The following is a 15,888-nucleotide window of genomic DNA, read 5'->3' on the forward strand; positions in this document are numbered from 1 at the left end:
AAGAGTACAATAAACTTTCAAACTAGCATACCACAGTTGGCAGCTAGAATACAACAATACCACAGCTTTTATATGTGGAAACTCTGCCTTGGTTAAACGTTGGTCCATTTCTATTAGGAAAAAAGGTCCAATAACTTCATTAACATGAGAAACAACACTAAAATATGTTTTATAACAATAATAACAAGGCCACTATTGGCCATATTAAAGTTTTTAGGTTTGGAAATGTATACTCAGTCTATTTTGTTTAATTTAGCTAAAAAGTTAAATCGTTCCTCAGCTGTAAATGTTTCAGTGAATAGTATTGTCGCCTTGCAGCTTGATGCTACTTTTTCCACATGGCCATCCAGGCAGCTCAAGCTGTGTCCGCTTGCAGCTGGTGCCATCTTCAGCGAAGGTCAGTTTCACAAATGTACCTTTTCTATAAATCCTGCTATTTGTACATCATCATGTATACAACTGTTCAAAACACTATGCACTTCCTAAAATACTTAAAAGCCCAATTTTGGCACAATAAATATGCAACAACAACAACAACAAAAACAACAAAAACTCAGAACAGCAAAAAATATCTATTTTTGGGCATATTTCTTCAGGTTTTTCTTCAGAAATTTGGTGACGATAACTTGATTAGAACAGGATTTACAGGCTGCTGAAATGCTATAAAATGAAATGCTAATTCGCAAATGTATTTTATGCTATTATGTTTTGCAATATACAGGCATAACTCAGAACTCACAGTAGTAGAATTCACAGGAAAAGAAAAAAACAGCTTGCATTCATAATTCATAAAAAGAAAATCAATAAGAATAAGAAAATCAGAGACTATGATATAGGAGGATTTCCAAAAAAGGCTGTTTTCACATGGAATGGCTCCCGAGTATTTTTTATTTTTCAAAAAATATTTCGGAAAACTTGATTCCTGTTTGTCAACTTTTGGGTGTATGGTGTTCAAAGCACTTGCTGGTAAAATATTTTATTACCTGCTGGCATTGTTCTCTACTTCTGACCAACTTTGCTCCCTACTTCATACCTGCAGTTATTTATATCTTTGAGGCTGTTGGACCAGATGGCATTTTAGACTGATAAGGTTCTTCTTACTTATCTTGCAGGAATTCCTATGGGAGTTCTTATAGTAGTTCATAATTCAAAACTCAGTGCCGTGGTGGCGCACAGCTAAAGCCACCCTGCAGGCATCAGTTGGTTGCAGTTGCACACCGATGGCCGGGGTCGATCACTGGGCCTGCTGAAGCCAAGGTTGGCCGGCACACGTGGAGAGGCACAATTGGCTCGCCACTCCGAGGGTGAGGGGAGGGACTCGGCAGGGGCTGTAGGATCACCATATACAGTAGAGCCCTGATCGCACTCGCCTCGGAGTGGCCGGTAGCGTAGTGGTTAAGGTACATGACTGGCACCTGCAAGGTGGTTTGATCCCCGGCGTAGCTACAATAAGATCCGCACAGCCATCGGGCCCTTGAGCAAGGCCCTTAACCCTGCATTGCTCCAGGGGAGGATTGTCTCCTGCTTAGTCTAATCAACTGCATGTCGCTTTGGACAAGAGCGCCTGCCAAATGCCAATAATGTAATGTAATATCCTGATCCTCCTGGGCTGCCACAGCAACATGGGTGATTGGAATAGATAGGGTACAACTGGCTAACAAATTGGGAGAAAACAAAAAAGCACTGTGACCATCTGTACATATTCACTGTTCTAATTCAATGTGCTTGAATACAGAGCCAAACCCGTGTCACTGTCCCACAGACAGTGCACTATCTAGCACTCAGACACTTAGTTATTAATTAAATAGTTGAATTAGGTGGTGTAGTGCTGAGCAAAAACAAAAACCAACAGCACCCACATCAGCCTTTTCGGATAAGACTGGACACCCCTAATACATGCAAAAATACACACTCAGCAAAGCCTTTCTCCAGGTCAGCCCCAGCAGTTACCAGTTTTGGAAACAAATATGGTAATTGGCAACACTGGCAACAGCAACCTATCATTGATACTAAAAGGGTACAGTTGAACAACGGTAATCCTAGAAGGTCAAAAGGATACTGAATGCATACAAAGAGCAGTCCTGATTTACTGTACTGACCTCATGCTTGAGGCTATAATTAAAACCAAATTATTTTGTATTATTATTGTACTATTTTATTCTTTTTTAAATGCATGATATTTTACAGTGGTCCTGGTAACACCATCCTAACTAACATTAGTTTGCTAGGACGGTAACACCGACCCAAATACCTTCAGTTAGCATTTTCAAAATAAAAATAAAAAAAGGAATTTCTAAACTTGTTAAAAGGGTATGTGCATTAAAAACATCTTACAAAAATTGAGTCTCACTACTTAATGTCCTCTGACAAAACAATAAAAATCACTTAATTTTTGTCTGAATTCGATTTCACCCATCATTGACATAAACACATCTAAATATGAATGTCTAAATGATGTTAAGAATACACCTGAGAAATGGTCTGTCCAATTCTCGCAAACAATTGCCATGCGCTATATGTACAATCTATACAATGAGAGGGTCTGCATCCATCAGCCGTGGCACAGATTCTTGCTTTTAAAAGGTGTCTCAAAAAGTTGAACTAAATGAATTGCTGCAGATGATCTCTGGTGATTCTGTGCAGGATTTTGTTGGCACTGGTTGTGTCAGAACAGGTTCTCTTCAGACCTGCAGTTCATCTGCCCAGTGGCTCTGTGAAAGACACATCAACACAATCACTGTTGATTTGATCCTTCTTTGTTCTTCGACTGCATTCAATATATGTACTGTTTCGCATCACATATTTTCAGATTGCACTACAATAGTCATATGACTCCAAGAAACTTGCAATGCATTTTATTTGAATTTGTCTAATTTTAGTACACTTGTTGCAAGCTAATGATACATTGCTGGAGAATCTGTGCAGCCATTCTAGATCTCTGGATCTCGGTATGATTGCAAAACATTCCACTGTTAACAGTGCTATCCCAGGAGTATCACAATCTTGCAAATCTAAATGGTAAAACAGAATACTCTGTACAGTAAGCATCAATTATTTCAGCCTCATAATTAATAATATTACATGATTTTAATTCATTAATACAGATTGATATAGAACAAAATCCAGAGCATCCCTGGCACTACGATGAGGGTTGCTGTCTCGTATCATGACAGTCAGAATCCCTTGTTGCAGAAATTGAACTGAAAGCAAACTTGCATACCTGAGATGCTGATGATGCTGTAATTTCTTCCAAGTCGCCATAGCAGCCTTTCTTCTGACGAATCAGACTACCCCACAGCACAGAATGACGACAGCCAGGACATTCCCCTTCCACAGGAAGTAGATGGGTGGGCTCAGACTTCAGAAAGTGCTTGGCTAAGCAAATCATGTGACTAGTCATTTGACAGGAGGGATGTAAACAGGACATCCTGTCTACGGACTGTAGTGAGAGAAAAATGATTTTTACCAGATTAAGTTAAATATGTCCTATGCTATATTGATACCTTGCTATGAGCAGTTAACAAATTGCGATACATGACAAACTAACTACAGCCCATCCTTTCACACTGACATTTCACACCATTTCCCCTTCTCCAGTTTAATCACTTCACATTGGTTTTAAACATGTTTCCCTTCTATGTAGATCTAGGAAACCTCAATTTTCTCCTCAAGTACAACTTCTCCATTCTCTACATTGGTTTATGGATTTAGAAGATGTACATGAGATGACGGATCCAAATTTCAGTTTTAATTTCCTGGTTTATCTAGATTTGTTAAACAACTTAGGATATATCTCCTTTAGTATCAGACCACCCAATTTTTAGGTGTGCAAAAGTATTGGAACATGTGACTGACAGGTGTTTCTTGTTACCCAGATTTGTCCTGTTACTATTTATTGTTTAACCAATCAATCGGTCTACTCTTGGTTTTAGCCTTGGGTTTTGCCTGTGAAGACTGCATTTGTGTTAGAAAAGATAAACCAACATGAAGACCAGAGAAAAACAAGGCAGAAAAGCTTAGAAAGGTGGGAAATCATTGAGGATAACTTCCATCCATCCATCCATCCATCCATCCATTATCTGAACCCGCTTATCCTGATCAGGGTCGCAGGGGGGCTGGAGCCTATCCCAGCATACATTGGGCGAAAGGCAGGAATACTCCCTGGACAGGTCGCCAGTCTATCGCAGGGCACACACACCATTCACTCACACAGTCATACCTACGGGCAATTTAGACTCTCCAATCAGCCTAACGTGCATGTCTTTGGACTGTGGGAGGAAACCGGAGTACCCGGAGGAAACCCACGCAGACACGGGGAGAACATGCAAACTCCGCACAGAGAGGCCCTGGCCGACGGGGATTCGAACCCAGGACCTCCTTGCTGTGAGGCGGCAGTGCTACCCACTGCACCATCCGTGCCGCCACTGAGGATAACTTGTACAACAATTTTGAATGTTCTGAAAAAATGAACCACTGTTCTGAAAAATGAACCACTGGCGTACTGAGCAACCACATTGAAGGGGTCAACCAAGGAAAACAACAGTAGTTGCTGACAGAAACATTGTGAGAGCCCCCCCCCCCCCCCCAAACATCAGTCAGTGACATCACAAACAATCGCCAAAGGGCAGGGGTGAGGGTTTCTCTATCAACTGTTCAAAGAAGACGCAAACCACTCATCAGTAGTAAGAATCAGGCGAGATTACAAAAGTACAGAAATGAGCCACAAAAGTTCTGGAACAAAGTTTTATGGACTGATGAGACCAAGATTAACCTCTACCAAAGTGATGGAAAGGCCAAATTGTGGAGAAAAAAGGGATCTGCTCATGATCCTAAAGGTACAAGCTCATCTATGAAGCATGATGGAGGCAGTGTCATGACTTGGGCTTGCATGGCTGCTTCTGTAGTGGGCTCACTAATCTTTATTGGCGATATAACCCATGATGGTAGCAGCTGGATGAATTCAGAAGTCTACAAAAACATTCAGCCAATTTATGGTGAAAAGCATCCAAACTAATTTGGAAGAACCTCATCATGCAGCAAGACAATGAACTAAAACACATGGTGATCACATTTCTCCTTACTTCATTAAGGAGAAAAAGGGGAAGGTTTTAGACTGGCCATGTCAATCACCAGACCTTGACCCAATTGAGCATGCATTTCACCTCCTCAAGAGGAAATTGAAAGGAAAAACCCCCCAAAACAAACAAAAACTGAAAGAGGCTGCAGTAAAAGAATCACAAAAGAAGAATGCAAGAGTTTGTTGATGTCAATAGGTCACAGGCTTGATGCAGTTATTCCAAGCAAGGGATATGCTACAAAATATTAAATGTTATTTACTTACATTTACTTAAATACTCCATGTTCCAATACTTTTGCTCACCTAAAAATTGGGTGGTCTGATAGCAAAGATGCAATGTTCTAAGTAAGGTGTACAAAATACCAGGAAAGAAATACCTGAAATTCTGAACCCAAAATGTATTCAGTGAATTGCAAAAACAAAGGAATTGGTCTTGCTGTTCCAATAGGAGGAGAGGACTGTATATAATGCTTTTTACCAACATGCTTTACATTTAATGCCTCTCATTCATCCACACACTCACACAAAAAAGCTACCATGCAAAACACCAGTGGGGGTGAGGTTTCTTTCTCAGGGACACTTCGACACACTCAAGGCAGGGGACCGACCCAGCAACCCTCCAACTGCCGCCTGGTCTAATGCCGCCCCCATAAAATTTGGTTAAAGGTCATGACTAATTTAAATTTTTTACACTTGTTTTTTAATAAAGTGTACAAGTGTTGGCCTAAAGCAAAAACCAGCACCTGGACTGGCACTTTTCAGATAAAATTGGGACACCCCTGATATAAAGACTGAATTCTATCTTTAAAAAATATCCTTGTGTAAGCCTTATGCAACTCACATTCACAGTCTCCAGACACAGTAGACAGGTCTCCAGTCTTTGTTCCTCCAGCTGGTCCTCTCCAGGGACTTTCTGTAACTGCTTCTTGGCTCGCACGCTACCAAAGGCCACAGGGATGTGCAGAGGGGGGTGGAGGCTGGGGTCAAAATCCAGCTGGTACTCCTGTCTTAACCAGCGAGCAGTGAGTGGCAGGCGGTTCCACGGCGCCACCCGTAGCATATGTGACACCACGCGCCAATGGAACTGGAGGCTGGACTCACGCCGTGTCCTTCGAGCCACATGGGTCAAGCGCCGGGAGGAGTGGGGGTGCTGCCATGCCCACTCAAACTGCAAAAAAGAGGACAGAATGACCCAAGTGTAACTAATAAATGTCTGTGGTCCTAATATGATAAATTATCTAATAAGAAATAAATGCGAAATCAAGAAAAGTCAACAGGGAGCACAGATGGAGGAAGAAAATGAAGGTGTGAAGTTTATGAGTGAAGTTAAGTAGCCTACTAATGTAACCATGCGCCAGTCAAACCATTATCTCACATTCATAAAAATCGAACTGAATTCTTCAGGAGGAAAACTGCCTTCGCCAATTGTCTTCTGAATAAAATGAAATGCCTTAGATATAGCCTAATTTGCTTACCAATGTTGTTACTATTTACGCAAATTCAGTTAATAGAAATGAGTGCAAGACAGTTTGTTCACAAAAGCCAATGCTCACCCTCAAAGCTGCAATGTCCGATGGAAAGCCGTGAATGATGAGAACCATTTCCCTGTTACACAAGGGCACAAAATTAAAATGGAAATTCACAGGAGCTAGTTGCTGCAGCTGACATAGCCATGTCAAAGCCTATAAAACACATTTAATTGGCTTGACAACTCCTGTGAACATTCTTTAACATGAAAAATCCACTTCGTGTTACACAGATTATCTCCCCGCATAAATTCTCCCGTTTTATTTCACCCTCAATCCAAAATCCACCATGATCGTTCCCAACCCCATTCCATTTCATTCATTACCATGGTCCTCTTCCACTGGTCCTCTTCGCTCCACCCCTATGTCGGCCAGCATTATGCTGCCCTATCCGGCGTTCTGGGTTCACCGTGAAGCCGATGTAAATGCGACCCTTGAATTTGGGATTAGTGCAGTACAACATGTACACACCGAAGAAGTTCTCCACCTCCACTACCATCCCAAAGTACTGAAAACGAAGAACACACATAATTTAAGTTAGCTTGTTGTGCAGTTTCATAATACACGCAGTAATGTAATATACACGATGTGAAAAGAAAGTAGCTTTCATTAAGCATTATCTTTCTTTTTTTCCAAGTTAAAGAATAAACTATTAAGTTAGCCAATTTGTGCGATGTGACGGCATACCAAAAGATCTAGCCTTCGTGTCGAAATAGCCGGCTAAACACATCGAAATTACACAAGCCAGTGGCCGCACTGTCACAGACAGATATCAGCCAACGGTCAACGGCAAACAAATGTCTGAATGCACATCGTTATCGTGGCAAACGAACGTTACCTTTTCAGACGAATTAACAGGAAGAAATGGGCACCAGATTGCTTGTTATAGTAGTTCATTTTCTGACATTCGTTGTACAGAGAATACTACTCACTCCTAATATCGATAAACAAATAAGCTACGTTATGGTAACAATTACAAACGTATCCTAAGATATCTGGAATAGCGACAGTTAAACAAATTTACCAGGAACTTCAATTATCGCCGGATATTTCCTAGTAGATTTTTCGAAAGGAACAATTATATATTTTTTCTTCCATATACGTTTTTGTATGTATGTTTATTAAAAGAGGATCGAACGTGTGAATGCCCTGGAAAAACACTAAAGATTAATAAGAAATTGAACTTTTTGACGAGGCAAATGCCACATACGCACAATGCAAGGCCCCCTAAAATATCCACATGGTGATTGGTCTACCAGATTAACAAGCCCAGTCCTAGAAGGATTATAATTGGTTACTACTAAATGTGGGGCGTGTACCCTTTTGTGGAATTTGAGTTACAATTGGCCAATTATATATTGTTTTGTTGGTGGAGCCGCCTCTATCTGATGAGTCAGTTGAGCATTTTAGGGGAAATACGTTAGCTCCGGTCGGTTTAAATGATTTATGGGTTTAAATCTGTGAAACAAAATACCTAAACGTGGTGAAAGCAAGTAGCTAGTAACTGGCAGTAGCTTGTCCTTTGTTTGGCACATCATGGAAATAACAGTTGATCACATTCGCAATAAACTGACTACGGAAATTGGCGCCGTGCATGTGGTATGTACCTAGCTCGCTTGCTAATAGCTATTAATGAACGGCTGCTCATTTGCTCTTTAAATTAGATGTCGTAATCACTCGATTGCTGGTTAACTATTCCGTTGACAGTTTGGTTTTTACTATGTCAGAGCTCAGTTACTACTGTTTAAATACTTGCATGTCTGAATATCATACACTAGCCTATTAGTTATATTCTCACAACAGTAACAGATTGCTAGCTTTTGAATGGTTATAATGGCATTGACATTTTAACGATGATAGAAGTTACTTGATTTGTGTTGTGGCAGGAAGTGGAAGATACGTCTCCCAACAGATGCGCTGCCAGTTTCAAGGTGCTAGTGGTGTCTCCACAATTTGAAGGCAAACCACTGCTGCACAGACACAGGTATGGTAGTGACGGGAAGGGACAATATATTGAGTGTGGAGGAGTATGTGATTGTGGGGTGTGGTCTGGGAGAGAGCAGGGCTGTTAAAACTCATGCCCATATGTTATGTTCACTTGGCTGTTTATAATGCCAGTCCACAGCAGTCACTTTGCAGATCCTTTTTTTCCTTGTGTCCTTGACTCTGTTAATGTCGCTTGCCTAGAGGCTAGACTGAACTGACCTCAGACACACCGGTGCTGTTAACATGGTCATTAGTGCACAAACATAATTTTCCTCGTCGGCCAATTTATTTGGAACAATTTACTTATCCATTATTTTTATTTAGCATTGGCCTCATTTTGGTACCATTGGTAACCTTTAACCGGTGAGTCACTTATTCAACAAGAATAGTGTGTACACAATGCCTGTAACTCAAAAATAAAACTATTAAATGTATCATGTTGTGGAAAATGGCGGCACGGATGGTGCAGTGGGTAGCACTGCCGCCTCACAGCAAGGAGGTCCTGGGTTCGAATCCCCGTCGGCCAGGGCCTCTCTGTGCGGAGTTTGCATGTTCTCCCCGTGTCTGCGTGGGTTTCCTCCGGGTACTCCGGTTTCCTCCCACAGTCCAAAGACATGCACGTTAGGCTGATTGGAGAGTCTAAATTGCCCGTAGGTATGACTGTGTGAGTGAATGGTGTGTGTACCCTGCGATAGACTGGCGACCTGTCCAGGGAGTATTCCTGCCTTTCGCCCAATGTATGCTGGGATAGGCTCCAGCCCCCCTGCGACCCTGATCAGGATAAGCGGGTTCAGATAATGGATGGATGGATGTTGTGGAAAATGCACCTTGCAAGGTGGAGTTGAATGTGCTATGAAAACCCTAAAAGTATCAAAACGGATAGTCCCCAAATAAATCCACACCATCCGTATGAAGAAAATGTGCATTAAAACGAGCCATTTGGAGTTCCATGAAGTTACAACATCATTAAGTTATGCTCATTTGCATTTATCCGCCTTCAGCAGGGCCCACCTTGTAGCCAGAAGAAATGTAAGCACTCACTGCAGATGATGTTACATTATTTGCCAATCAGAACAATGGTTATTTGGCAATAATGAGCCTTGTCTCTATAATAATGTGCACTGTCTCTAAAACAGCCAGTTCTTGGTAAAGCTCATGAGAGGTGCTGGAGAATGTAAAACTGAACAGAGATTTTAGGACTAAAAAACACATGTTCAAAGATGTAAACTTGTTGCTTCAATAACGGTGTCTAAAATAAATCATCGGCCAACCCATCAGCAGATTTTTCAGCGGAATCTGCACAGACCCTCACTCGTCCTTGTTGAAGCAGCTTGTAACGCATTAATAGACTTAAGGAAGTATGGAAGTGTCTGCATATTCTACACCAAAACTGTTGAAACTGGATTATACTATGCTTTTAATAAAGATTATTATATCGGTGTATCTCTTGCCATTAATCCAATCCCATGGCCTTGCTGGCCCAAACACATGGTATATTTGACATTATGACTCTGTGTTCCTAATGTCTGTGTATTTTTGCCCATAAACAAGTCCTTGAATTGAGGACCCAAGTATTGGGCCTGTGGTGTAAAATAAATTGAGCGGGTTGAGAGAACAGGGGCCTGAGTGGATGTTGGGGTGAATGTTAGGAAAGGAGGACTCACTGGTCCCAATGTCTTTTTTCTCAGGATGGTGAACACATGTTTGGCAAAGGAGATGGAGGACATTCATGCCTTTGAGCAGAAGACACTTACACCAGAGCAGTGGGAGAAATTAAAATCACAGTGACCTCTCATTAGCATGCACCAATGCAAACGGTTTTCATGGGTTAAAGTGAGGGGAAGGGGGGAATTCACTAGGCTTCCTGAATATGTCTGCATCCTATAACCATTCATCAGATTGATGCCTTTTCTTACTGTTAAATATTGTATGGTGTTGAAAGGTTTTTATGGGGGTTTTTTTGTGCCTTTGATCATTCATAATGCAAGAACTGGCTGGATTAAAATGAAATGCAACGACATGTTGTTGTTCTTTATTGAAGTTAAATGAACGTGGCGAATAATAATCAAATCCCATTATATGCATCAGTTGAATGACCGAATATCCCGAGGCCAATACTTCAAGGCCCTTTCAATAACATAAACAAACTTGAGTTTCGTATTGACTTCATAAAGTTCTGTTCGGTTGTGACGTAATTATTGCACTGCTTCTCTGATTAGAGGTTTTCGAAAATGTTTATAAAAAAAGGTAAACTGACGCAGATCTAATCGAAAATGAAACCACTAAAAATTGACGGTAACTAATATAGTAGCAGACTGGGAAGAGCGCGAACAGAAAGTTAAAGAAATGGGTAAGTGGATACAACGATGCCAAGTATAATTACACAGGTACTATTAAATAGCGTATTTATATGATTTTTAAATGTTGAGATTATTATTTATTGCGCAGGTTCGGTTCTACATCCGCCTTTATTGAAGACGACCGGCTAAACAGATCTGTCGTAAACAAATCTGTTTAGTTTCTGTTTAGTTCCGTTTAGTATTTCTGAAAGTTGGAAATATCCAAAGTCCAAGTGGTTGCTGAAAACCCTGAGGTGTTTGGTTGACCACTTTAAACAAAGGGTGAGAAAAAGGATACATTACATACAAACGGAGTTCCACCACATTTGACCATACATGTACAGAGGTAAGTTATTGATTGAAAACAACCGCATGTGTAAATAAAAAATAAAATAAAAAAACATAAGAAAACATTAAGAAGTTGGGAATGTAAGAATGTTTCAGAACCAGCCATTTTCCATTTGGGGTATTTTTGACGGATTATATTGGAAAATTAAACGCATCGTTAATTGCAAATTGAAACTGGTTGTTTTAACTCATTGTACAATTGCTGATAAAACGTTTCATTTTCTGTTTTGTTTACTTTTCTAACTAGCAACTTTGCAACTCGCTCCACTTGAGGGCGCTAAAACAACATATGATGTAAAAAATATTCGGTGAGTCCTCCTAGTGCAGGAGATCAACTCTGGTCCTTGAATCTAAGTTATAAATCCAGTTCCTGGTTTTTCTTCAAGGTAATAATAGTGCTACTGATGGCGAGACTGTCTTGAAAACTGACTCCCAGGTAAAGGGAGGCTTTAAAATAAGCAGTTCTTGGCCCTCGAGGACCATGACTTTTTGATCCCTGTGACTTTGAGAGACTGGGCTTATTTTTCATGTTAAACCTCTTCATCTGACTCCTGGAGGAGAATTGTCTTTTAATTAATTTACTTACGTATACTGGAATGGAGCTCAGATATGAAAAGCAGTGTTGAGAAGTGGGTTAGTTTAATTCATGTAAACTAGTAGTTTAATAACATTTGCCAGCAGTTTTCTGGTAGTTCAACTAAATTAAAATTTGCATGGCAGTTGTATTCCTAATTACCTTTAGGTAATTTGAGGTGTAGTTAACTACAGGAATTGCTTCTGGACCCAAACCAATCTTTCTCTCAAACACCAAATACTTCATCCTCTCACATTTGTCCATCTTCATTCACTCCCCTTGTCTGCTCCTCATAGGCAACAGCATCCAGTTAGCCCCCTGTGGACACCAGGTCAACCCTTCCAATGTCAACAGCATGGTGAACACCTGCTTGGGGAAAGTGAGAGTTTTTAGTACTCTGTAATGGTTATTGGAATACAGGTAGTCCTGGTAATAATCTTGCAGAACATGCCTGGAGGATATTTGTACAGGCTAACTTTACTCTATATGAGTAATTCACTGGAAGTTATACCATAGAGCACTTTATGCACATCCCAAACTTTCAAGGATATCAAGTGATGCACATGTCTTTGTATTTTGGGTCCTATCTTTGACTATAATGGAGAATATCTAAACCTGCAGTAATATTATAAACAGTAAGTAATATTATTGTTGTCAAGACAGTATTCTGCCCTTCATGAGATAGAAAATAGAATAATTTAAATACCTTTTTCATAAAATAATTCATGGTATATAGTGTGAGCTACATTTTACATTGATCTCCAAGTTATATTAAGGGCCTGATTTACTAAGACCTTTAGAACATGCACAGGCGAAACAATAACAGGTCCTATTAGCATTATCAATGAAGGCAAGTGAACCTATGGCATGTGTGCAGCTATGGCTACCACACATACCCAAACCACCACCAGTTTCACAGATGAGGAGGGTGTGCTTTGGTTCTTTGGGCAGTTCCTTTTAGCCACAGTTTTCTCTTGCCATTTCCCTGATAAAAGCCTGCTTTGGTCTCATCTGTCCACGCAACCTTTTTTCAGCACTCTGCATGCTCTTTTTGCTGCCACTTAGCAAACTATAACCTGTCCATCCTGTTTTAGCAGGATAGTGGTTTAACTAGTGGTAAGCATGCTGCAGTGTAGCCTCTGTAGATCTTTGTGCCTCTGTGTTTGTAAGGTTGTCTGTGGAACGTAGACACATCCACGCTTGCCTCCTGAAGAATGTTTCTGATCAGTTGGACAGGTGTTTGTGGGCTTTTATTCATTGCGGCTGTTTATCAACTATAGAGGTCTTTCTTAGCCTACTAACCCCTTTGCAATTTCTCACCAGTGCTCTCTTTCTTCTTAATTATGTTCCACACAGTTGATTTAGGTAAGCCTATTGTTCAGCCTATGCCTCTGACTGATTTTGCTTACGTTTCAGCCTTATAATGGCTTCCTTGACTTCCTTAGCCAGTCAAATTCTAGACACAAGACTGAAACATAGATGGAGGAGATACTGATACTGAAAGCATGTTTATACCTGTACTAAAGGAAGTGATTTAATACACCTGACTAATCAGAAAATGATGAGAAGCCAACTGTCCAATTACTTTTGATATACTTATATTTATTCATATACAGATCACCTGATATAGATATAAATACCCTCAAATTACAGGTGACAGTCTGCACTTTAACCTCATAGATACACAGAGAAAGACACTGAAGCTAAAACAATAATTACCACATATTTTGTACAATTATACCAATACCCTCAAATGCAGGACACCATCTTTTTGACCTTTCACCTCTTTCTCTTTTCACCAGAAATCTCTGGAATTTAGCTGCCCAGACTGTGGGGGGGTTTGGAAATGGAGACAGGTGCAGGAGCTCATGCAGCTGTCTGCACAGCAGATGGCTCCCCAGCAGGAAAAGGTTGACTGTATTGTTGAAGGCCATCCAGATATATACAAGAAGGTGGGTTTTTGTTGCAGTACGGGAGACTGAATGTTTTGCATTATGTAAGGCCTGCTGTTTCTTGCTGTGAAATGGAGTAGCTTGAACATTACAAAGGTAGCAGTGATCCAGCACCAGTGTATGTGGGCCACCTGTAAATTCTGTTTATACTAGCCTATGTAATATCAGTTCACAACTCCCCTACCTTGTGCCTGTGCCCCCTCGCATACAGTGCCCTTCCTGCTCCTGTGTCCTGAAGAGGCCCCTGGACAGCACTAACCAGCCCTTTCAGTTTGTCCAGTGCTCCCAATGCTCCCCACCCCAACATTTCTGCTGGTCCTGCCTCGCTCCTTGGCTGTTCTCAAACAAAGCCAGTGCTGGGCACTGCAGCAACAAGTCCTGTGGGCTGGTGGCCATGCTGCTAAACTGTGACATGGTCATCAACAAGAAGAGTGATGTCTTTGGCTGCCCTCTCTTCCGTGCCTGTCCTAAATGCCATGCACCAATAATGCACGCAAGAGGATGCAAGTATGTCTCGTGCAGCCATTGTAATCACAGATTTTGCTTCATCTGTCTGGAGCAATTTGGCACTTGTACATACTCTTCTGGAGTCTGTAAAAGAACAGACAGACAGAGGTTTGTAACCTAAGTATAGTAAGGATCTGTTTTTCCCAAGGAGAATGTACATTATTAATATTTGTCATTATTTGTTCAACCATCTTTTCTCCCTACTTCAGAATGTTGAGCTCCTTGAGTTAGCACCCTTGCAAGAACCATAGCAGCTGAAGCATGCAGTCTTTTGATACATTCACCTCTAAGCCAGACACAGTTTTACACCTGTACTCCCACACAATACTACAGGAGGGCTAGCACTAAGGAGAGGCAGCTCTGTCACAGCTGATGCTCTGTCTGTCCCTTGCATGTGGTTGGGCAGATCTAGTCCATTGATAGTCTGAGGATTGACTAATTGACTAATCCAAAATAAAAGGCTAGTGAAGGTATGGAAGGTAATATACAGAAGTGGCTGGAAGTTGCCTCATGTGAACGTTCATTACAGTTCAAAAAGCAGCCTGAAGCAGCCCTGAAATGATTTTCAACAGAAAGGCCATATTTTTTATCGGTAGGATGAAGTGAGAGAAAATGATGTCAGAGATGGATGAGGTAGCAGTGATGGGAGGAGAAATGCAGGCAGATGTAGGCTAGTGGTGGGAGTAAATGGGAGGCACACCACTGATGGATACTGCTAGAGAGCTACTGAGTGGTACTAATGAATAATGCTTTTAGCCAGGTTTGATTCATCTCAGCAGGGGCCTGATGGAAGGTTAATACAGAGAGAGAGAGTAAGAACGAAAGAAATAAAGAGAGGGAGGGAGCAAGAGAGAGAGGCAGTCTGCACAGGAAAGACGTGGGCGAGACACGCCAAACCTGAGTATGAGGATTACTTCCAGCACTTGATCACTATTAGGATCATTCCACCATGCAGAAAAAGTGTGTGTGTTTGTGTGTGGGGAGGGGGGGAAGATGCTCATGACGTATTATTTTCACTGATTACACTTCGCTAAATGGAGGCTTTGGTCATAAAAGTGCCATTCTCAAACCAATCCAAATATACACCACAGAAATACTTTTTTCCTTTTTAAGTACAGTATGAAACAACCCCAAAAACAATGTATGTTGAAAATACACACTATGCTAAAAGTATATTAAGCTATACTCTACTTAATGGAACTTACTTATGCAAATGGTCTTGGGATTAATGAGAGTTTTTATCTACAGGGGACAAAAATGAATTGCCAGGCCATAGAAGGACATGCTGTGGGAGCATATGGGAATGTATAATGTTTTTTAAAGGCTGTTTTTGGGGAAACTGAGCTTGGACCCAGCTTGTTTGTTGCTGGCTAATTGTGCTTTTTTTAAATGTAGTCTTCCAGGGAAGTGGAGGGGCTTCAGGTACATTTTGTCTGCAGTGGGACACATATGGAGGTCTTTAATGGTTGAAAGAACAGCCGCAAGAATATTAATTCATCCATGTAATACACTTCATATTCTTTCATTATAGCCACACATAAGTTTGTGTATAATATTTGATTTTACATTGTATCTGTGT

The 15,888-nt window shown here is 40.9% G+C and overlaps 3 protein-coding genes across 10 annotated transcripts; 2 read left to right on the forward strand and 1 right to left on the reverse strand.

Annotated features, from left to right (window-relative positions):
- Positions 1 to 553: 553 nt before the first annotated feature.
- slx1b (SLX1 homolog B, structure-specific endonuclease subunit) lies at positions 554 to 7,752 on the reverse strand. 2 transcript variants are annotated; one of them, XM_061235561.1, is made up of 6 exons: positions 7,442 to 7,752; positions 6,930 to 7,111; positions 6,631 to 6,682; positions 5,919 to 6,245; positions 3,221 to 3,439; positions 554 to 2,711 (listed from the first exon to the last, which is right to left on the reverse strand). In XM_061235561.1, the coding sequence occupies exons 2-6, from the start codon at positions 7,100 to 7,102 to the stop codon at positions 2,682 to 2,684; spliced, it is 801 nt and encodes a 266-aa protein (XP_061091545.1). In that variant the 5' UTR covers positions 7,103 to 7,111; positions 7,442 to 7,752; the 3' UTR covers positions 554 to 2,681. The 2 variants fall into 2 exon arrangements, with proteins under 2 accessions (XP_061091545.1, XP_061091546.1); XM_061235562.1 differs by lacking the exon at positions 7,442 to 7,752 and adding an exon at positions 7,291 to 7,411.
- A 231-nt stretch (positions 7,753 to 7,983) lies between these two features.
- zgc:112271 (uncharacterized protein LOC553698 homolog) lies at positions 7,984 to 10,605 on the forward strand. Its single transcript, XM_061235190.1, has 3 exons — positions 7,984 to 8,202; positions 8,490 to 8,587; positions 10,278 to 10,605. The coding sequence occupies exons 1-3, from the start codon at positions 8,140 to 8,142 to the stop codon at positions 10,375 to 10,377; spliced, it is 261 nt and encodes an 86-aa protein (XP_061091174.1). The 5' UTR covers positions 7,984 to 8,139; the 3' UTR covers positions 10,378 to 10,605.
- Positions 10,606 to 10,731: 126 nt separating this feature from the next.
- On the forward strand, positions 10,732 to 15,363 carry LOC133124203 (probable E3 ubiquitin-protein ligase RNF144A-B). 7 transcript variants are annotated; one of them, XM_061235186.1, is made up of 5 exons: positions 10,915 to 10,939; positions 11,038 to 11,274; positions 12,147 to 12,229; positions 13,653 to 13,802; positions 14,014 to 15,363. In XM_061235186.1, exons 2-5 carry the CDS (start codon positions 11,265 to 11,267, stop codon positions 14,428 to 14,430), a joined length of 660 nt encoding a protein of 219 aa, XP_061091170.1. In that variant the 5' UTR covers positions 10,915 to 10,939; positions 11,038 to 11,264; the 3' UTR covers positions 14,431 to 15,363. The 7 variants fall into 7 exon arrangements, 4 of the variants coding, with proteins under 4 accessions (XP_061091172.1, XP_061091170.1, XP_061091169.1 ...); XM_061235188.1 differs by lacking the exon at positions 11,038 to 11,274 and having other exon boundaries at positions 10,732 to 10,939; XR_009708292.1 differs by lacking the exon at positions 10,915 to 10,939 and having other exon boundaries at positions 10,950 to 11,274; positions 12,147 to 12,485.
- The last annotated feature ends 525 nt before the right edge of the window (positions 15,364 to 15,888 follow it).

Source organism: Conger conger, chromosome 3 (genome assembly GCF_963514075.1).
Source record: "Conger conger chromosome 3, fConCon1.1, whole genome shotgun sequence".
Taxonomy (NCBI): Eukaryota; Metazoa; Chordata; class Actinopteri; order Anguilliformes; family Congridae; genus Conger; species Conger conger.

Coding starts and splice junctions, on each gene's coding strand:
- slx1b (XM_061235561.1), bottom strand. CDS start 7,102: ATGGTAGTGGAGGTGGAGAACTTCTTCGGTGTGTACATGTTGTACTGC. Junction 6,683..6,929: donor ACCAGTGGAAGAGGACCATG/GTAATGAATGAA, acceptor CTTGTGTAACAG/GGAAATGGTTCTCATCATTC. Junction 2,712..3,220: donor CAGCATCATCAGCATCTCAG/GTATGCAAGTTT, acceptor TGTCTTTCACAG/AGCCACTGGGCAGATGAACT.
- zgc:112271 (XM_061235190.1), top strand. CDS start 8,140: ATGGAAATAACAGTTGATCACATTCGCAATAAACTGACTACGGAAATT. Junction 8,203..8,489: donor AAATTGGCGCCGTGCATGTG/GTATGTACCTAG, acceptor GTGTTGTGGCAG/GAAGTGGAAGATACGTCTCC. Junction 8,588..10,277: donor CCACTGCTGCACAGACACAG/GTATGGTAGTGA, acceptor CTTTTTTCTCAG/GATGGTGAACACATGTTTGG.
- LOC133124203 (XM_061235186.1), top strand. Junction 12,230..13,652: donor TGAACACCTGCTTGGGGAAA/GTGAGAGTTTTT, acceptor TCTTTTCACCAG/AAATCTCTGGAATTTAGCTG. Junction 13,803..14,013: donor ATCCAGATATATACAAGAAG/GTGGGTTTTTGT, acceptor CCTCGCATACAG/TGCCCTTCCTGCTCCTGTGT.